At 43.4% G+C, this 21,850-nt stretch overlaps 2 protein-coding genes and 2 pseudogenes across 2 annotated transcripts in view; all 4 read left to right on the plus strand.

Moving 5' to 3' along the window:
* SMAP2 (small ArfGAP2) overlaps window positions 1-9,837 on the plus strand; it is a 59,413-nt gene extending 49,576 nt beyond the window's left edge. The window contains exons 6-8 of the mRNA XM_019643689.1: window positions 506-741; window positions 1,249-1,565; window positions 8,456-9,837. Of these exons, the coding sequence (XP_019499234.1) occupies window positions 506-741; window positions 1,249-1,565; window positions 8,456-8,581 (679 nt within the window). The 3' untranslated portion in view covers window positions 8,582-9,837. The remainder of the gene's footprint in view (window positions 1-505; window positions 742-1,248; window positions 1,566-8,455) is intronic.
* LOC109383429 (28S ribosomal protein S35, mitochondrial pseudogene) lies at window positions 3,064-6,761 on the plus strand (annotated as a pseudogene).
* Window positions 9,838-14,576: 4,739 nt separating the features above from the next.
* LOC109383347 (uncharacterized) overlaps window positions 14,577-21,850 on the plus strand; it is a 37,923-nt gene continuing 30,649 nt past the window's right edge. The window contains exons 1-5 of the mRNA XM_019643690.1: window positions 14,577-14,672; window positions 15,177-15,615; window positions 20,156-20,241; window positions 21,090-21,216; window positions 21,483-21,578. Coding sequence (XP_019499235.1) covers window positions 15,489-15,615; window positions 20,156-20,241; window positions 21,090-21,216; window positions 21,483-21,578 — 436 coding nt within the window. The 5' untranslated portion in view covers window positions 14,577-14,672; window positions 15,177-15,488. The remainder of the gene's footprint in view (window positions 14,673-15,176; window positions 15,616-20,155; window positions 20,242-21,089; window positions 21,217-21,482; window positions 21,579-21,850) is intronic.
* LOC109383394 (esterase OVCA2 pseudogene) lies at window positions 17,148-17,818 on the plus strand (annotated as a pseudogene).

Genomic DNA, 21,850 nt, shown 5'->3' on the forward strand with positions numbered 1-21,850 from the left:
TCTAAGGTGTATCAGATTGTAAAGGCTGATTGATACTTCAGGTCAACTCCTCAGCCCGAGTTATTGCCAGAGAATTTGTAGATAATGAGAGACTTGAAACATTTGGTGGCTATCATTTGTGGAATACCTACTATGTACCAAGCACAGTGTTTGTATATCATTTTGTATATTTCATTTATAATTTAAAATTTTCACCACAACCCTGCATAATGGATATTTTATAGCTGAGGAAACATTAGTTCAGAAAAGTTATGTAACTAGCCTTTCGCTATACAACAAGTAAATGGCTACACTGGGATCCAAACTCAGTGCTTTCTGGCTGCATCATTTGTAAGTTGTTTTCATTTATTTTTATTTAGTTAGTTTTCATTTTTTTAACCAAATCACATTGTTTTGCTAAAGAACAAAGAATTGTACCAGAGCTTAACTATCAGGTATTTTTAGATGTTTGATGAAAATGTCGTGTCTATTAACTTGAGCCATGAATTCTCATTGCGAATGTTAGAAGCAGCAGAGAGATGAGGGAGGTCCCAGGAGGACCACTCCAATTCTCCCCCTGCCCTCTTTGTCCGAAGGTTGTAGGTTCCATGCCCACTGCAGGGAGTGCTGGCTCTGTTCCTGAAAACCTGAACCTGTTTCCAGAGCCAGGGAGCAAATCAGAAGAAACAGGCAAGAAGCAGCTCTCTAAAGACTCCATCCTTTCACTGTATGGATCTCAGACACCTCAGATGCCTGCCCAAGGTAGATTTCATGGGGGTCATGGCAAAATGCCAGACAGAGACATGAAGACGTACATGCAGGGATTGTTTGTTGTGATGGGGCTTAGTTGCTTTGGGGGCTGGGACATCATGCTCCAGAGAAGCCTCAACACGAGTGACAATTCTTCTTCTTTTTTTTTTTTTTTTTTTTAGTTTCAGGTGTAAAAAACAATGCAATAGTTATCCTTTTCACCCTTGCGAGTGACAATTCTTGTGAAGCCACAGAGTATCAGCAGATACTTCTGATGTCACACTTTCTGAAGTCTGACTCAAGGTCTGGGTCTAGACCATAAAGGGAAGTGGCTAGGTCAGTCACCCAAGGGTGGCCCATAGCAAGTCTTGTAGGGTGTCTGTCTGTTTTGCTGTGTAAAAGAGCATTCTGCTTTGAGTAGTCCTGAGAAATTCAGGCTGGAGAGGAGTAGCCAGTGAGACTTTGGACTGAATTTTGCGCTTCCCTTGTAACAGATGTATATGTATGTTTTCTTGGCAGCAATGTTCATGGCTCCCGCTCAGATGGCATATCCCACAGCCTACCCCAGCTTCCCTGGGGTTGCGCCTCCTAACAGCATAATGGGGAGCATGATGCCCCCACCAGTAGGCATGGTAGCTCAGCCAGGAGCTTCTGGGATGGTTGCCCCCATGGCCATGCCTGCAGGCTATATGGGTGGCATGCAGGCATCAATGATGGGCGTGCCAAATGGAATGATGACCACCCAGCAGGCTGGCTACATGGCAGGCATGGCAGCTGTGCCCCAGACTATGTATGGGGTCCAGCCAGCTCAGCAACTGCAATGGAACCTTACTCAGGTAAGCTGCCCCACTGAACTCAGAACAAGAGTTTTGAGACTTCCTTAAGGCCTCCTCACTTTGTGTTTCTCCCTTATCCTTTGAATCCTAATAGTAGATGAGATAATGCAAGAGACATTCTTAGGTTTGCTTCCCCCCCCCCCCCCCCCTGCCCCAGAAAGGTCTATCACAGTCAGACTTTCTGAGGAGTTGTGGGTTCCTGTAGAATAAGGGTAACTGCCTAAATCTAAATCTCTCCACACATTCATCAAAACAAAAACAACCTATACAGATAAATAAGGAACACAAAACCACCCGTAACCCATGACTACTTCATCTAGTAGACAAAATACTCCAGACTTCAAATTTAAGCATATAAACACCTAAATCTAGCAGAGCCAGTGTCATAGAGGAGACTCTGTGAAAAGAGAGGAAGCAGGAAGCTAGAGGTGACAGGACGCAGATAAAATCACCCCCTAGGGAGAGAGGACTTAACTCTGATTGGAGACATGCTAAGAATAGGTCTGAGATCTGGTACATTAGAACCCTGGTGACGTGGAGAATCAAAAGCAAGGGATTGAAATATATAGGATTATAGATGATGGGCTTGGAAAAGCATTGCTTCTAGGGGCGATGGGGATGACTTACAAGAAGAATGTGCTCTTTGGAGACCTGGTGGGGAAGGGAAGGGAAGAAATGAGAAGTGGAAAAGAGAGTCACAAAATCAGAAACACACCGTCCTCCTCCTGCCATAGTTGTTTCACTAGACCCACAAAAGAAGGTGTTCTTGAACTAAGAAATCTAGTAAGCCTTTCCAGACCCTCACACCTATCTGTATTATTGCCTATTCAAAAAAAAATAAGGCACTACAGGGCCGGCCGAGTGGCTCAGTTGGTTAAGAACTCACTCAAGAGTTTGAGCTCTGAGCAACAGCGGCTTGAGTCCCGGCCCGAGCTGAGCAGCTGCTGAGCTACCAACAGGTGACAGGATGGTTCAGCTAAAAAAAATAAATAAGGCACTACAAAATAAACAGAAAGTGGCAGATGACATTCATACAAAACTATTATGAGAAGAAAATAGAAAATGAAGATCAAAACATTTTAGGAAATAAAAATTCTCCCCCCGGGCCAGCCGAGTGGCGCGATGGTTAAGAACTCAATTGGGACGCCAGAGGGCCCCAGTTCGGATCCCACATATGAGGGCCAGTGACACTGCCTTCCACAGCTAAGATGCTGAACAACAGCTCAACCTGGAGCTGGTCTGCCAATGAGTCTCCGGCGACTGCGTAGGCTGTAGTCCCTGCTGCAGTGGGTTGCCATGGGCTACCGTGTGTAGCCAGCAGCCAGCGTGAGCGGCCAGCAGCTGCAGTGAGCGGCCGTCCAGAAGACGGCGACTGATCTGCCTCGCTCAGGAAGAGTGCAATGATGGTGCCAACTTGGGCCAGTGAAGTAACATCCTCCACAACTAGACTGAAGAGCAAAACGACAGCAACTTGTCTGTTCCCCTTCCCCCAATTCCCCAATAAAAATCTTAAAAAAAAAAAAAAAATTCTCCCCCCACCAAAACAGTCATGAAGCAGAAGAACACTTACATAGTCCACCAACCTGAATTAAATGCCCTTTAACAAACACTTACAGATAAGACAAAACAGCTCGAATCAGAAATTCAAAAACTTAGAATCAAAATGGACAAAAACCTGAAAGTTATGAAAGTTTACTGAACTCAGAAATAAAGACTGCATTATAAATCAGTCAAGAGAGACCAGATTTAGCTGAAAATACTATATTTGGTATTGAGGAAAGGCATGAAAGAGCTAAAGAGAATGAAAATTAAATATAGAAAGTAGTAAAAAGAATCAGAGAGAAAGTAATGTGGAAATTAGGCCAAGAAGGCCTAACACATATATTTGGAGACTCCCAAAGAAGAAAAACAAAATGGTGAAACAGAATTAATATATTTAAAACTATAATACAAGAAAACTTTCTAGAAATAGAAGACTTAAATGTAATATTGAAGAAGCCCACTGTATATTTGGAAAAGCTGACTCAGAATGGTCAATTCTAACACATACTCCAGTGAACTTTTAGACTTTATAGACAAGAAGAATTCTCAGGGCTCCAAACCTCTTTTTAACCTCCCACCCTCAAAATCTGTCATTTACAAAGAAAAAAGAAAACCCAGATTGACATCAGGTTTCCTAATAGCAACATACAAAAAGACAACAAGATGAGTAGTATTTAAGTACATGTAAGACAAATGTTTTATAGCCAAATCAAGCTATTCTTCAGGTATCAGGGCTATTATAAAATAATCTTAAGTATGCAAGAAATCAAGGAATATCATACTTAAAAGTCTTTCCTGAGGAATTTACCAGAAGATAAGCTTCAGACAACTAAGAGATGACTGGGGACATTTTGGCAAAAGGACTGATGGTGATTGAATGTTTAATTGAGACCCTAAGACTAAAATAAAGGTAATGACAAGGATGGAAGAATATATGTTGTATTCTGACAAACAGAAACAGTACAACTAAAAAAAATAGAGATAAAGGAGAAAAGGGGGGAAAGTAAAATAAATTGATTGTTGCATTGGAAATTAGGTGGAAGTCAAAAGATGTAATAAGCTGATAAACCAAGTAGTAGAAGCCTGAATACAGAATAAAGGTGACCAAAGATAATATAAAAAGTGTTAATATGAAAGTCATTACTAGAACAAAAAAATAAGACTTTCTAAATACCAAAAGGAATTTTTACAACAAAATAGAATACATAGACTACAAAGTACAGCAAATACAAACACAGTAAAAACATAATAGAATTGAGACTGAACATATCAGTCATATCAATAGGCAGCTCTTCTCTTAAAAGAAAAAGATGTTCAAATTGGCTCACAAAGCAACACCTAATTTTATACTGGATACAAAAAATGCAGGTGAAACAAAATGACTTAAAGTCTGAATATAAAAAGATGGGCAAAGGAATGAATGCCGCATGCATGCATGCACATGCTGTTTTTATCAGGCTTAGGTATCATTGTGATACTTGCTTTATCAAAGTATTGTTATATTTTCCTTTTTCTGTAGTCTAGAATAATTTACTGGTCTTTGAAGATTTGCTAGAATTCCCATGTGAAATTATATGGGTCTTTGGGTTTTTTGTATAGAAATTTTTTGATTGCTTACTCTGTTTCTGCTTTGGAAGTCATTTTTGGAAAACTGTATTTACCTAGATTATCCATTTTATCTAGGTTTCAAATTCATATATCAAAAGTTATGCCAAGTAGTCTCATGATTTTTCAGCTTCCTGTTTCAGTGGTTATTTCTCTCTTGTCATTTTTTATTTTGTATGTTTATGCACTCCTTTCCCCTTCTCCTTTTTTCAGTTAGGTTGACTAGTGGTCCATCTATATTGTTAATTATTTTTTTTAAAAACCCGGATTTTGGTTTATTTATTAGTTCTGCATTTTTCTGTTTTCTACCTTAATTTGTTTTTTATCTTTACTATTTCCCTCCATATGCCTTCTTTTGATTTACTTTGCTCCTTCTTTTTCTGGCTTTCATACTTGGGATTTTAATTCGCTTATTTTCATTCTTTTTATTTATATAAGTGTTGAAGTGTTGTAAAATGGATGGGAACATGTCAAAAAGACACATGAGCCAACTACTAGAGGTGGAAACCTCTGGCCAAATATGCGACAATTTTAACATAAAAAATGACACTAATGGATTATAATACACTGAAGGAAAAACAAATTCATGAGTCCATAGTGATTTTTTTTAAGTGTGTGTGGGATAAAGAGAGGGAAAGCCTTCTTCACAGAAGAACGACAACTTATAATTATAGAAAGAACATAAGAACAAAGTATTCACACATTCTTAGAGAAGAAATATCCTGTAATTATGTATTAATTACAATGAAAAAATGTGATGGCTACTACTGTAGCCAAGTGATCAAATATAAAATTACCAACAATGGGACAAATTGATGTCATGTGCTTTCTAGTATCTTGTACTAAGACCTAAAAAGGGCACAGTATCACCTATATGGAATTCTTGCCAAAGATATTTAACCTGGATCCAGTCATAAGAGAACATGAAATAAATTCAAATTGAAAGATTTTCTGTGGCCTGGATTTTTAAAACAATGCCAGGGAAAAAAAGAAAAATGTGGTGGGGAAACTGTTCTAGATTAAAGAGATATGAAAACTAAGTGTATACTAGAATATTGTATTAACCATAAATTTCTTGAGCATGTTAATTGTATTGTGATTCCAGGAAAAGTGTTCTTTCTTATGAAATGCATTCTGAATTAAGGGGCAAAATGTCACAATATCTGCAATTTTTAATGCTCATCAAACATTTTAAAAGTTTATATATACCTATATCTCAGAGATAAAAGTATAGCAAAATGCTAACCATTGGTGAATTTAGGAAAGGGATGTATGGGGCCCCTCCCTTGACTCGAGACTGCGCTTGTCCTCCGTGGCTTGTCTTCGCAGCCGTGGAGGCCGCCACTTTCCCTGCTGGGCTGGCCCCACAGCCAGGAGCCAGGACCCTGTGTGCTTTCTTCATCACCGTGTCTCCAGCTACTCTTGCGCAGAGACCAAGCCCATGTACAACACAAAGAACATCCAAATCTGCAAGTCCACTGAGAAGAAAGGAACTACCTCCAGGACAGAGAAAATGGCTGTTGACCAGGACTGGTTTAGTGTTCACCCTGTTGCAGCATTGTTTAAACCCTCTACAGTAACTCTTCCTGTTCAAATGGGTGATCCAGTGCCCATGGCAAAGGAGGGAAATCTAGGACTTTGAAAGCCCCCCAATTTTCTGCATTTGACTCCTGTAGCAATTAAAAAGCACTGTGAAGCTCTCAGAGATCTCTATGCTGAGTGGCCAGCTGCATTAGACAGCGATGAGAAATGTGAGAAGTATTTTCCAATTGAAATTGACACACCTGATTATGTTTCATCAGGACCATCCATTTGAAACCCCAAAACACAAGTAGTAACCTTAAGGGTTAAACTTTCCTATTTGAATTCATATGGTCGTGCAAAGAAGAAACTTATTAAACTTATAGGCGAATAATAGTGCAAGACCACAGATGTGCTTACCATCAAGACAGATAGGTACCCTTTAAAGAGACAGAATTATGATTATGCAATGTATCTGCTAACAGTTTTATACCATGAGTCTTGGAAAACTGAAGAATGGGAGAAAAATAAGACTGCAACAGACATGGAAGACAATAGTATATGAAAAAAATAGCTCCTTAGAAAAAATGTCCTAGAAATACTTCTTGAAATTAAAGTCGCAGAGAAAAATCTGGAAGTAAATAGAGAAAAGCTCGTTGATACTAAAGAAGTTGAAGATTACGAAAAGTGTGTTATTAGTCTTAAGAATGAGGGGGACAGGGCCGGCCAAGTGGCGCGTTGGTTGAGTTGGCTTGGGACGCCAGCTCTGAGCAGCAGGGCCTTGTTTCAGATCCCACATGAGGGCCAGTGATGCTGCGCCCTCTACAGCTAAGATGGTGAGCAACAGCTCAACCTGGAGCTGGGCTGCCATGAGTCGTCAGCGACGGTGTAGGCTGCAGCCTCTGCTGCAGTGGGTTGCCATGAGCTACCATGAGTAGCTGGCAGCCAGTGTGAGTGGCCGGCAGCCAGTGTGAGCTGCCAGGAGCCTCCGTGAGCAGCCGTCCAATGGCCGGCGAGTGACTGCCTCACCTGGGAAGAGCGCAATGATAATACCAACATGGGACAGTGAAGCGACGTCCTCCACAACTAGACTGAAGAACAAAAGGACAGCAACTTGTCTGTTCCTCTTCCCCGATTCCCCAACGCTGTTCCCCTCCCCCAATTCCCCAATAAAAGCTTAAAAAAAAAATAATGAGGAGGACAATGAAAATACCCTTTCCTAATACAAAGAATCAGTGAAGAGTCTGTTAAATCTGATGTGAATTATGTAGAAAAATCTACTCCACTTATTAATTTATGATGATCTATTTGTAAATGTTATCTAACTTGATATTAAGTTGAAAATGTTAAAAAAAAAACAAAAAAGAAGGGATATATGGGTTCTTTTGTATTACTCTTTCAACTTTTCTGTAAACTTGACATTTTATTTAAAAGTTGTTGGAGAAAAATAGGCCTCCTAAAGAAAAAGAACTTATATAGAAAATGTATCAGGCTTAGGAAATTTAAGGCATTTTTCTTTGATAAGTTGTTTCTTGTGTTCACTGCTTGAGGCTAGTCTTTCAGCTTAATTCATGAAGAGGCCCTAACCCCAGCCAGGCCTTACTCCACTGACTTTTCTCCCAACATCTTCCCTTCTCATGCACTGAAGACACATTGGTCTTTTCTTTTCTTTTTTTTTTTTTTTTGCCTTCGTTTGTTCATTCTGAACAGTCCAGTTTTTTTTTTTTTTTTTTTTTTTTTTGCCTTCGTTTGTTCATTCTGAACAGTCCAGTTTCTTTTCTTTCTTTTTATCTCTGCTTGAACGTGTGCAGCCCTTCCCTGACAGTAATAACTCTCTGGTGGAGATAAGACAGGCACGCTGGCGTGGGGGTTTCGCCACACTCTGAGGATTGGCTACAGCACATTAACAATAGGCCCCTTCTATTTAGGATGAGATCCTGGAGGGGAAAAAGAGGGTAACTTCTCAGGATGCTTTTATGTTGACTAGCTCCAAGATCCCTTCTTTCCTTCTCTGAGCATTGGCCTCTGTCAACATCTCTTTCCTGAAAAGTCCTTCATTTATGTGGTCTGGTGTCCTTGAAATGATCTATGAAGGTTCAGGGCAATTATGTACCATGACAGAGTTCCGCTTTGTCTCACGCTCTTCCTCCCCTACTCTGCCTTTTGCACTCATTGGCTGCTTGCCCACACCCTGGTCTGAAAGTCTCCTCTCTCCCTTGCAGATGACCCAGCAGATGGCTGGCATGAACTTCTGTGGAGCCAATGGCATGCTGAGCTATGGACAGTCGATGAGCGGCGGAAATGGACAGGCAGCAAATCAGACTCTCAGTCCTCAGATGTGGAAATAAAAACAAAACACCTGTATGGCTGCCACTCTCCACCACCCTCTCTGTCCCCCTTTTTCCTCTTTTCTCAACCCTTTCACCCCATCCCCTTTTCCTACCTCTCTCAGTTTGGTTTAGAAATTGCTCATTCTGTCATTTGGGGTTTGGCGTTCTGCCCAGTGCAGCCACTTCCCAAACCCGCAGCCCTCTCTCTGTTGCTTTATGTTGTCCACGTTCCCTGGCCATCCTGACTCCTCCCCAGTCTCAGCCCTAGTCCTCCTGCACCAGCACCTTAGGAATTGTTGGCAGACGGCACTTAAGCTATGGGAGAAATGTGCACGCTTTGGCGTACCCTGCCCACAGGGTAAACCTCCTCTTAGACTCTCAGAAGGGTCTGCAGGGGTTGTTTTAGGCAAAGGGGAGGGTTTAGAGGTACCTCCGTGTGAGTTATTCCTATATGTTTAAATTATGGGTTGAAGAGGGAGCCATCATGGTTCCATGATTTATGGGAAAGAAGAAAGGACTGAAATGAAATGAAATACTCCTTGGGTCTCAGATAAGGTTGGCCCTCGCCCTGGATGAGGCAAACCCCCATCTATGGGGATGAGCAAAAATATTACTTTACTATGCCCTGAATTGCTTTCTGGCTCTGAGACTTCAGGACTGGCTGCTTCAGTCAGTCTTTATTAGCACCAAAGACTCTGTGAAGGTCCCACGTAAAACCACACACCCCTTTCCCTGCCTCCATCCTGCCTGCAGAAGGATCTGGCTCCACGGCTGGAAGACCACTCCCTCCAGTGAGAATGCAGAGCTTAACACGCATATTGCTGCGTGTGTGTGTGTGTGTGTGTGTGTGTGTGTGTGTGTGTGTGTGTTCCACCCCCCACCACACTCTCCCCATCTGCTCTGGGTATTTTTGTTTTTTCAGTTTTAGGTTTACAACAGAGAGGAGTTAATTTATCAACAGCCTAAAACTGCTGCCAGTTTTTCTTATAGTTTAAAAAAATTGCAATCTCATTGATGGCTCCCTTCCTCCTTTCCCATCTCCCAACCTGCCAATCACTCTTTCATGCCTGTGCATCCCAAGCGGCTCTGTTTTCCCCAACTGTTCCAGGTGTATGAAGCAGAGAGCCTGGACAGCTTTCCGCTCGGTCATTGTTCACCCTACTTGAAAATTAAGAAAACTTTGCTTAAAAGATTTCATCTGTGGGAACCACAATTCCTGGTTGCCTTTCTCCTGTGTATGTGTAAATTCCTTAATAAATATTGCAGGGAAGGACTGTGTGCTTGCGGTTACTCTGTGTCCCTCTTGGAGGAGGCTCCACCCAGGTTTTCTGCTTTCCAGGGTCAGTTCCCTCACTTCCTGTGTTTTAAAAAATTCTGTATGGGGCATACCCAAGGGCCAGGCCCCAGCGCAGGCAGTCAGAAAGGGGACCTTTCTCCATTGGTGTCTAGAGTTGTGATGGGAGGGAACTGTGGAGATCTGCACCTGCTAGAGTCACAGAACATCGGAACTCGAAGCACTTTTTACGCCCTCCAGATAGGGAAGCCGAGACCCTCTCTCCCTCCCTCCCTTTGAGTATACCATTTGAATACTTTCAGATCTGAGAGGATAGTGTAGTGGATAAGCAGGTGAGCACTGGATCGGGCTGCCAGTGGTTATATCCCTTCTTACTCTGCGACCAGGGTAAGCTACTGAACCCGTGTCTGTCTCTGTAAAACGGGGTTAACGGTACTACTACAGGTAAAATGAAGCAACTCATGTGGTGCGTGTAGCACAGTATTGAATACTTAACAGGCAAATGTTAGTAAGCACGTATTATGTGCCAGACCTATGTTAGGCATTAATGCATTCAACAAATGTGTAGTAAGTGTTCACAATGTGCCAAACACTGTCTTAGGCTCTGGAATAAAGCAATAAATCCAAATTTCCCAACCTCATAGGACAGTCTGGTAGGAGAGGTGGACAATAAGCAAGTAAATAAATTTCTGACGGCAATAATACAAGGTGAGACCAGTTAAGGAGAAAGAGTGGGCATGGGACCATTTAAATGGAGTAGTCAGGAGGAGCTTACATTTGAACTGAGACCTGAGTAAGCAGCCAGTTGTGTGGGGATCTGGAAAAAGCGGAGCAAGGGTAAATGTCTGCACTGGAAATTGTTTGGCTGGAGGTATTGATGGTATGTAAAGCTCAGACTGGATGGTGTCACCTCAGAAAGCATAATGAGAAGGACTGAGCCCTGGGGCCCATCAGCTTTTAGAATCTGGGAAGAACAGATAAAAACTGAATCTGACATAGTCCCAGCTCTTAAGGAGCTCACAGTATCATGCGACAAGACTTAGAATCTCTTATACATGTTTACGGGAGCTAGAGGGGCACCTCACCCTGGGAAGCCTTCCTAAGGAAGCGGCACGTAGAGGAGAGGTAGCAGTTAAGCAGTGGGTGGGGTGGGGTGGAGAGAAGAGTATTCCAGACATAAAGTACCATGTAAATGAGATGAAGAGCCCTACAAGAGCACAGAACATCCGGGGACACACAGCAGTTCAGTGTTCCTCGGGTACAATGTGAGTCGGGGTGTGATGAGAGGTGAGACTGAGGTGGGGTTGGGCCAGATCCCAGGGGTTTTCCTATACCCTAGGAAGGAGTTTAGCCTGAAGTGTTGTAAACAGTGGAGTGACATGGTCAGATATGAGTTTTAGGCAGCTGCTGAGAACAATGTATTTGAGAAAACAAATCCAGATCTAGGGGACCAGAGAGAAGGCGAGAGCTGATAGTAGGGGTAGGGAAGAACGGACTGGCTTCGAGCAGCAATTCATGAACTGGTTATGAGGATGTGAGATGCTCAAAGGTGTTCCACAACAACGCCAAAATAAGCTTGGGGAAGACTGCATGGTATACGAGCATCATCTCTTGTCCATCTGGAATATAATATCCAAATAGTAATGGCCCTGAAAAGTCCTGTGGTAAAGACTTTTTTTAATTAGAATTTATTTTTTAAGAGCACTTTTAGATTCACAACAAAACTGAACGGAAAGTACAGAGCTCTCAAATACCCGGCACCAGAGTGGTATGTTTGTTACAATTAATGAACCTACGTTGACCCATCATTATCACCCCAAATCCATAATTTACATTAGGTTCACTCTTGGCGTTGTACATTCTATAGATTTTGACAAATCTATAATGACATGAATTCAACTTCATAGTATCATACAGAATATTTTCACTGTCCTAAAAATCCTGTGTGGTCTGCCTATTCATCCCTTCCTTCTCCCTAACTCCTTGCAGCCACTGATTTATTTTTCACTGACTCCATAGTTTTGCCTTTTCCAGAATGTCATATAGTTGTAATCATACAGTAAGTAGCCTTTTCACATTGGTTTCTTTCATTTCGTAATATGCTTTCAAGTTTCCTCCATGTCTTTACATGGCTTGATAGCTCATTTCTTTTTTAGTGCTGAATAATATTCCATTGTCTGGATGTACTACAGTTCACTTATCTATTCACTTATAAAGGATATCTTTGTTGCTTCCAAGTTTGGGCAATTATGAATAAAGTTGCTATAAACATTTGTGTGCAGGTTTGGGTGTGGACATAAGTTTCCAATTCATTTGGTTAATTACCAAGGAGTGTGATTACTGGGTTGTATGGTAAGAGTATGTTTAGTTTTGTAAGAAATTGCCAAACTGTTTTCCAGTGTGCCTATAACATCTTACATTCCTACTTGCAATGAATGAGAGTTCCTATTGCTCCACATCCTTGCTGGTATTTGGTGGTGTCAATGTTTTGGATTTTGGCCATTCTAATAGATGTGTAGCGGTATCTTGTTTTAATTTGAAATTCCCTAATATAGAATGTTGTACATCTTTTCATATGTTTACTTGCCATCTGTGTATCTTCTTTGGTGAGGTATCTGCTCAAGTCCTAAATAGCTACCCAGTTGTCCTAATGACACTTATTGAATAATCCATCATAACCCCACTAATTCGAAATGTCACTTTTATAACATTAAATTTAAATAAATTATCAAGTCTGTTTCTGGGCTTTCAACTTCATGTCAACTAATTTGTGAGTATTTTTGGCATTTATTTTGATTATTGTGCCTCAATAATACAAGATAATATCTTCTATTATATTGGTAGGGCAATTTATACCAATTACATTGGTAGGGTAAGTCTGACTTCATTATTGTTGGAAATTTTTATTAGCCATTCTGGAACATTTACCATTCCAGGTAAATTTTAGAATCATTAAATTTTAGTAAAAAGAAAAGTTGAGGTTTTGATTGGGGAGCATTAAAGTGGAGGAAACATAACATATTTAGAATGTTCTATTCCAGTCCATGACTATGGTATATGTCACTGTTCTCTCCATTTAAATCAGTAACTTTTGTAGTTTTATTTATAATGTTCCACAGTCTTGTTGTGTATCCTTAGCTACATTTTTCTAATATTTTTATTATGAAAATATTAAAACACAGGAAAGTTGGAAGAATTTTACAGTGAGCATCCATGTGCCACTCCTCAGACTCTACCATTAACATTTTACTACATTTTGTGCCGTGTTTTTGTTGAGCAGCAGGTAGGAGCATAGACTGTCTGGATTCACCACTTGGAAGCTGCACGATGCAGCACCAGTTACTTAACTTCTCCAAACCTCAGTTTTCTTATCTGCAAAGTGATAATAATAATAATACTCACCTTAAGGGGTTGTTACAAGGACTAAATATGTAATGCACTTAGAACAAAGCCTCGTGCTCTGTAAATACTATATGCTAGTATATTAGTCTGCTTGGGCTGCTATTACAAAGTATCATAGCCTGGGTGGCTTAAACAATAGAAATTTATTGTCTCACAGTTCTGAAGGCTAGAAGTCCCAGATCAAGGTCTGACAGTGTCGGTTTTTGGTGAGAGCTCTCTTCCTGGCTTATAGATGGTGCCTTCTTGGTAAATCCTCATCATGACCTTTTCTCAGTGCCTGCACAGAGAGATGGGGAGAGAGAGAGTGAGAGAGGAAGGAAGAGGAGTGGGAGGAGGAGGAAGGAAAGGGGGGAAAGGAGAGAGAGCAGGAGAGAGCCCTTTGGTGTTTCTTTTTATAAGGATAGTAATCCTATTGGATTAGGGCCCCACCTTTATGATTTCATTTAATCTTAACTACTTCCTTTCTCCAAATACAGCTACACCGGGGGTTAGGGCTTTCACATATGAATTTGGGGCAGTAGGTGGGGAGACATAGTCCATTAACAGCTAGCAACTACATAGTTTTATTCTATTTTCTAAATTGTTTTGTAGCCTATTGAGGTAGAAGTATATACTTGGAATGATGTACTCCTATGTTGTTGAGGAGACAAAACCCAGCAATGAAACAGCATTACAGTATGACCAAAAAACTCCTAAAACATAAAAATGCATGAAAAACATCACTGCTGTGTGTGTGTGTGTGTGTGTGTGTGTGTGTGTGTGTGTGTGTAGATAAGTGTGTGCACCAAATGTTAGCAATGGTTATCTCTGTTTGGTGAGATTATAATTTATTTTGCTTTTGTGTATTTTCTGACATTTCAGAAATATAAAGGAAGCGATTGACCTAAGAGCTTATTGAATATAGAACAACAACAAAAACTACTTGATCATGGTATTCTTTAGATAAAACACTGGATTCCACTCCATTTTCATTCTTTTCCATTTATCTATTAATTAAGCGACAGTGGTATGGATTCTTTTATACCAATGTTGTTTCGACAAAGAAGTGATACAGATGTTTCCCTATTGTCAAGTGTTTCAAACCTCACAGAAACATTTACATGCTTATTCTCGGCAGAGGAGAGCTGTTCTGTTCAGTAGTCTCTGTGGGGGGTGGGGGTGGGGGACGTGGAAGGACCTGTGTTCGGATCTGGAATGCAGCAAACCGAGAGGGACCGGACGGCCGGGCGAGCATCCCCCGGAGGCGACTGTGGACTGGGCGCTGCCCCGGAGGACGCTGGGAACCACGCGCGGAGGCCGCGGCCGCGCAGGCGCACCTGCCGGGGCCGCGCTGCGTAGGAGCATCTTCGCGTTGCACCGACACCTCCCGGCCGCGGCAGTAGGGCGAGGGCGTGCGATCCGAGCCGGTGAGGGGTGAGCGGGGACTCTCCGGAGCCTGGGGAGAGGACGAGCAGGGATGTGCGGGGTCCGCCCCGCCCGCGGTGACGCGTGGCGCGCAGTGAGCCCAGAGCCCGGGAATCGGGCTCAGACAAAGGCTGCGAGGGCAGGGCCGGGCCAGTGCAGCTCTGGAGAAAGGTTTATCTTCGCCTTTTAGGGGGGAGGAAACGGGATTAAAGCGGTGACATGATTTGCCACACCCCCCAAGTGAAGGAGCTGGGATTCAAACCCAGATCCTCTGTGATTCCAAATCTCAGCCTATTTTAAACAGAACAGTGCCTAAAAACACAGAGTTGGGTTTTACTCATCTCTTTACACTTCCTGACTCCAGCAGAGTTTTGGATCACGAGGGCTGTGTATATCCACGGTCTCCGTGTATCTTTCGTAAAAATTGTTCAGTGACTCCTGCAAGCTTTGGAATTCGGACCATGTGACTGAGTCTTCTAGGTCCTTTTGCTGATTCTCATGTTTTCTGTCCAGCATCACAAGGGAGCTCTAGAGGTGGCTGCTTAGGATAAATACCTGGAGCCCCCAGCTGCCTGCAGAGGAGACAAATGGAGCTCAAGATGGGAAGGAAGTGTTCCTTGAGAGCCGTGCCTTTAAAAGGTCCAGACGCGGATATTACGTACTGTATGTGCCCCGGATTCCTGAGAGGGAGGACGCTTGTACAGCTGTGAAGCCTACATTGAGAGTGTCCTGCAGTTTCCTCATCGGTAGTGGACAAGCCCAATCAGGATTGCCTGCCTTGTGGGCTGAGGCCAGAGTCCCCCAGAAAGAGGTGCTGAAGTCATCATGCTGCAGCGGCTCCTGATCACCCTGCCCGCCGAGGCCGGCACCTGGGTGAAGCTGCACCGTTCAAGGAAGGCCAAGGAGGGGGCGCCCTTGTGGGAGGACGTGACTAAGATGTTTGAAGGAGAAGGTGAGCACAGACTGATGGGTGCGGGGGGGTGGGGGGGGAGCAACATCCTCTAGTGTGAGAAGGAAGGTGGACACCTGAGCAGAAGCATCTCTTGGGGAGACAACTGGATAAAAGGTTTCTGGAATTCTTGATGATGGTTCCTGGCCTGGGTGGGGTTTTCCTGAGTAGTTGTGGTCAGTTCAACCTAAAACCAATATTTCAGTGCTGTGGCTGTATATGTTATTTCTTTTCATCTTCCCCAAGGGCAGGGAGGCCCAAGTGTGGGGCAGGGAGGACTTGCCTGACTTCCCTTACTTTACAGTGGGGAATTGTGAATCGAATGGGAGCCCCGACCAGGCGGTTGGTGGCCTGGTCATTAGCAGAAGGCAGCAGGGAAAGTACCAGGTGAGCCTAGAGTACCTTGTGCTAGAAAGCAAGGAAGAGCTCAAAGACTAATAGACATTTATCAGATGGATGCAACAGCCAGGTTCAGGGCGCTTCCACTGGACAAATATGGGACAGTTTAAGTGTCCAAATTGATTGTAACACCTTGAATAAATAAAATTCCACAAGTTCATGATGGCATTTAAAATAGAGAAAGGAGGAGAGAAAAACTCATTTGCCAACATTGGTGGTGATGAATCCACTGATTTCTTACTTTGAAAGTAGATTATTATGGGAATGAAGGATGTGTTTATCTTGCCTTTTAGATCATTTCCAGTCGTTGAGGGAAAGCTCGTTACAGAAAATACCTGACAATAATAAATGTAGAAGAAACGATAGAATATTTTACTGAAAATGAAATAATTGAAAGGTTGATAGGAAACAGGTTATTCACATGGTGTCAAAGTATCGCCCACACACATTATTTGCTAAATGCCAAGGAAAGAACAGTGGTGCGATCTGATAGTCAGATCTTAACCAAGTATCCCAATAATGGGAAAACCTGACATTTTGTGCCTTCTGGGTAATGTACTATAAAACACATGGTATCACCCATGAAGTATTCCTGCCAAAATGTTTGACCTGATCCTAAATTAAGTTTAGAGAGAACACAAGGGATGGAGAAATAAGGTAAACCCCACCGTGAGCATACAGGGAGACTTATGGTCTTTAAAAAAACTAATGTCTTGGAAAAAAGGGAAATACTATTCTAAAGTAAGAGAGACTAGACATAACAACCACTTTGAATGTGTGAACCTTGATTGGCTCCTGGTTAGGAAAAAATCCAGAATAAAAGACAGTTTGGGAACAATTGAGGAAATCTGAATATGGACTATTTAGATGATACTGTGGAGTGACTGTTCACTTTCTTAAGTGTGACAAATGGTATTGTGATTATACAGGAGAAGATCCTTATTTGAAGTACTTTTGGATGAAGCATCATGATGTCTGTAACTTTGAAATAGTTTAGAAAAAAATATAGGTAGATGAAGCCAATATGGCAAATGTTAACAGCCATTGAATGTAGGTGGTGGATAGATGGGTGTTTGATATTCATGATTAAAAGTTGGGAAAAGGCTTCCGGTCCCTGAGGCGCATTGTCCCGCACTATGGCCGCTCGGCAACCTTTGCGGGTGTTGTGCTTGGCGGGCTTCCGGCAGAGCGAGCAAGGTGGGGAGCGCTGAGGAAGGCGCTGCGGGGCCACGCCGAGCTCGTGTGCCTCAGCGGCCCGCACCCGGTCGTGGACGTAGCGGGCCTGGAGGGCGCCGGGCTGGAGTCTGGGCCCTGCCCTTCAGAGGAGCAGATTCGAGGCTGGTGGTTTTCAGAACAGGAGGCAGACGTTTTCTCCGCACTGAAAGAGCGCACAGTGTGCAGAGGTCTGGGGGAAGCCCTGGGAACGGTGGCACAGGCACTGAACAAGCTGGGGCCTTCCGATGGGCTTCTTGGATTCAGCCAGGGAGCCGCGCTAGCAGCGCTTGTGTGTGCCCTTAGCCAAGCGGGCGATCGCGGCTTCCCCTTGTCAAGATTTATCATTCTGATATCTGGTTTCTGTCCTTGGGGGCTTGGCCTCCAAGAATCCATCCTGCAGGGCACCTTATCACTGCCTTCACTCCATGTTTTTGGGGACACTGACAGTGTCATCCCCTCTGAGGAGAGTGTGCAACTGGCTAGCCGATTCACTGGAGCAATCACTGTCACCCACTCTGGTGACCACTTCATCCCCGCAGCTGCACCCCAGCGCCAGGCCTACCTCAAGTTCTTGGACCAGTTTGCAGAGTGAAAGATCAATAAATGCCTCAGCCCCTACACGCCCCACCCCATCCCGAGTAGGGACACGTGACTTTGGGACAGCCCCTGTGATCCCTGCCTCCCCTTTTCCCTACTCTGGGACCTCCACTGCTGTTAGTGCTCTTCACCATCACCAATTAAGAGATAAACATCGAGTCTTCAAACTCAGATTATATGAGAATAGCTCTGCACTCAAGAAAATGGGGAGCAGGAGACCTTAATGGACCTTGGATGGACACTCAAATATGAAAAAGTACAGTGGAGCCCTGTATGAGTAGAGGGTGACATGGGAAAAGCAGGGGCTGGCACTACTGCTGCCACACTATAAAGTGGTGATTTGGATTTTGAGCATCTTTTTCCTGATACATAAAATGTCCATTTTATAGTGTAACAAATCTGGCCATCCACACAGCCTCCAGAGCAGCACCAAGCAGGGAAGTGTTTCCAGTTATAAGCCCTCAGGAGACGCTCATGCATATATACATACACACATTTTGGGGAGAAGTCTTAAGTCCCAAGCAAAAGTAAAGGAGGCCTTCGTGGCTGAATTAGGGAAGAGTTTATATCTGAGAAGTTCTGGGAAAAATCCTAGCAAGGCTGCCTGGGCCATACTGAGTTGAGGCTTCCTCCATCTTGATCTCTGAGAGTTGTATGCCGCCCTTATGTCAAATCCTGGCTTCTTGTGTTCTCTGCCTTCTCCATAAACTGCTTTAGCATCTCTGAACTATGTAAGCTTCAAGAGTGGGGTGGTGCTAAACCTTGGATGGAAGCCAAAGACAGCACAGAAGAAACCCTTTTTCAAATTTGTCCCCGCTTAAGAGTTTCTGAGATTGATGCTATGTCTAGTGATCACAGCCAAGGCCTAAGCAACCCCTCTGGTTTGGAAGTGTGGTTGTTCCTAGGCACTCCAAAGACTGCCCACTTTAGCTATTTCCCCTACTCCCAGTGTCCCTGCCCTCTGCCCCCACTACTCTCTGTCTTCAGCACTGTCTCTGCAGGCTCACCAGCTTGTCCCTTTTCTGGACGATCATAAGAGACCATGTCTAGCTCTCAAGCATGGTTGCCCCTAGGGACTTTAGTAATGAAACAGGAATTAGAATTATGAGATACAGCTCGTGGGCCAGCTGAGTGGCTCAATTGGTTAAAAGCTGGCTTAAGAACTCTGAGCAACAGGGCCGCTGGTTTGATTCCCACATGGGCCAGTGATGCTACACCCAAGCTGAGCTGTTGCTGAGCCGCCAACAGGTAGCAGGGTGGCTTAGCTGGTATAACAACAAAATTGCCTGTTTGATGGTGGCTACGCCCACCCGCAACTAAGACTGAACACAGCACCTTGAGCTTAGATGCCACGAGCTGCCGATGGGAAGCCAGGTGGCTACTGGTGCCCTCCACCAAGAAGATTGAAGAATAACAACTTGACTGGTCCCCTCTACTAATTCCCCAACACTGTTCCCCTCCCCCAATTCCCCAATAAAATCTTAAAAAAAAAAAAAGTTGGGAAAAAAATACAAGGACAATCATTCATGTGCCTTCATTCCTAATTTATATTTTTAATGCCTCAAATTCAGAGCCACTGTTTCTTGAATTCTAGCAACATGGCAGGTGTAATGCTTAACACTTTAGAAGATGGGGAAAAAGTGAACCAGATACAGTTTCTACCTATATACTCATAATAGTATTCAACTGAGGGAGATAATTATAAAAATATAATAGGCAGCCTGAGACAGACACCAGAGACAAAAACCAAGCTTTGGTGGAGTACAGGGGAGAGGAAGCTTTCTTCTTATCAAGGGTGCCTGAGAAAATTTGACTTGAACTGGTCCAGAGGATACCTCAGTTTTTCACCGAGCAGGATTTGGGGGAAAGTATTTACTTGGGTGCTCTTCAGGTATGTTCAAAGAATGGTGAACAGGATGGTGTGGGGATTGTGGCCAGTAGATGGAGGATGGTGCTTTGGGGGAGATAGTAATATAATACTTGGAGAAGCAGCTTTGCGCTGGTTCTTGTGTGGAGAACCTTCTTTTGTGGAGGGTCTTGAAGTCCGTGGTGAAGTGTCTGGATTTTTCTTTCATCAGTGGGGAACCTCTGAGAATTTTTCAACAGAGGAGTGGCCGGTAGATCTGTGCTTTTGGACGCTCACTGACATTGGGAAACTTTAATCTCCAAAACAGTGCTCTGCCGACGCTCCTCATGAAGCTCTTGAGTGGCTCTGAATGTCCCTCTTGTTGAATGTACTGAGGAAAGAGCTACATTCTGCAGATCTGCAGGCAGTTCTTCTGTGTGGGGGATTTGGGGAGATGCAAATCTCATGGCCTGTTTTCTTCCCCAGCTCTGCTCCCTCAAGATGCTGATGAGACCCCGGGAGAACGTTTTGAGAATGAAGTGATCCCTGTCCCCCTGACATCAGAATCCCAGGTGGGTTGGAGTTTCCTGTCACTTTCTTGAAATTGTTTTTCAGATTTTGAGCCCTGGACTTTGATTTTCTTTGACTTTGACTTCCTCACTTGCATTTTCCTAGCCTGTTTGAAACGAGGTTGCATCCATTAATTTCACAGGTAATTTCTCCACCGATAGTAACCTTCCTCAGGAACCCCTCTTGTTTCTAGCAAACCTCTAGCCATGTATCCAACAAATTTAAAAATCGTGTGTGTATGTGTGTGTGTGTGTGTGTGTGTGTGTGTGTGTGTGTGTGTGTAAAAATAAGTAATGTAGTTCTTACCCTTAAACCTCAGGGATGGCATCTGAGGGAAGGAAAAACATAAACCATTTTAAGCAGCATTTCTACTTTACAACAGAGTGTCTGCTTCCATCAAGGAATCTTCCTTACTAGGTGGAATTCCTGCTTCCTCCAGAAACATGCTAGTCTCACATACTTTTCTTACTAACAGAAATACCCAGCTAATGGTATTTTACCCAAGCTGAAATGTTCTCATTTTCACCAATTCTTTCAGCCTAACAATGGTCCCTGTCTTCTCTTGTGGCCTTTGCCCCTTTGGAACGCTCCTCAAATATTCCTGATCTTTATTGTCCATCAAATTTACTATTATCTTCTTTAACATTTCATGAGTATTTTGCCTTCTGCCAAATTGTAATTTGCAAAAGACAACTTGCTCTCAGCGTTGTTTTCTAACTTCCAGCAGAAAATCAGCCAAACAGTTTTCAAGAGGGTGTCCAGGAAAACTTGACTAGAATCTCTTAGCATTAGATGAGGTCAGGACAACTTCCTGAACTCTGGCTGAAAAGGAACATATTTGATGTTCTAGGAACTGTTGACCTTCAAGGACATATCTGTGGACTTCACCCAGGAGGAGTGGGGGCAGTTGGCCCCTGCCCACCGGAATCTCTACCGGGAGGTGATGCTGGAGAACTACGGGAACCTGGTCTCAGTGGGTAAGGATGGGTTTCCCCTTGTAATTAGAACCTGCCTATTGGAAGAAAAATTTTATTTATAAGTTAAGTGCTATGCTTGGGCTTTGGACCCTCTATTAAATGTTTCTAGTTCATTCCAAATACCAAGCCTGTACTGCTGTGGTCTTTTCGGCCCTGGCCTTTCTACTCCACCTTTCAGAAGATCTGAATACCAAAGAACTCTCTTTAAATCCTTGCGATGGCTTTTTGACCTCAGCATATGCAGTTTTTTTCTTCTCTGTGAGCAGGATACCAGCTTTCCAAACCTGGTGTGATTTCCCAGTTGGAGAAAGGAGAAGAACCGTGGCTGATCGAGAGAGATGTTTCAGGAGGTCCAAGTTCAGGTAAGAGTAAGGCACGTCCTTGGGCCTTCGTCGCGTTTGCCAGACAGCTCTGCTCAAAGGCTCCCCCAGGCTGTGGGGAAAGGCCGAGGCCATTTGGGTGGAACCCACAGGAAACCTGATGACCACTCAGCTGCCCTTTCCTGCACTTGCCTCTTCTCATTAGTTTCCCCGGAGTCAGAGGAAGAGATGCCTTTCTCGTCAGGGTTAGCCTTCTTCACCGTGTCTCCTGACCTGACTTTCAGGATTTTCTTGCTTTCTCTAGCATTCCAAGT

This window comes from Hipposideros armiger, unplaced genomic scaffold, assembly GCF_001890085.2.
Source record: "Hipposideros armiger isolate ML-2016 unplaced genomic scaffold, ASM189008v1 scaffold_82, whole genome shotgun sequence".
Classification (NCBI taxonomy): domain Eukaryota; kingdom Metazoa; phylum Chordata; class Mammalia; order Chiroptera; family Hipposideridae; genus Hipposideros; species Hipposideros armiger.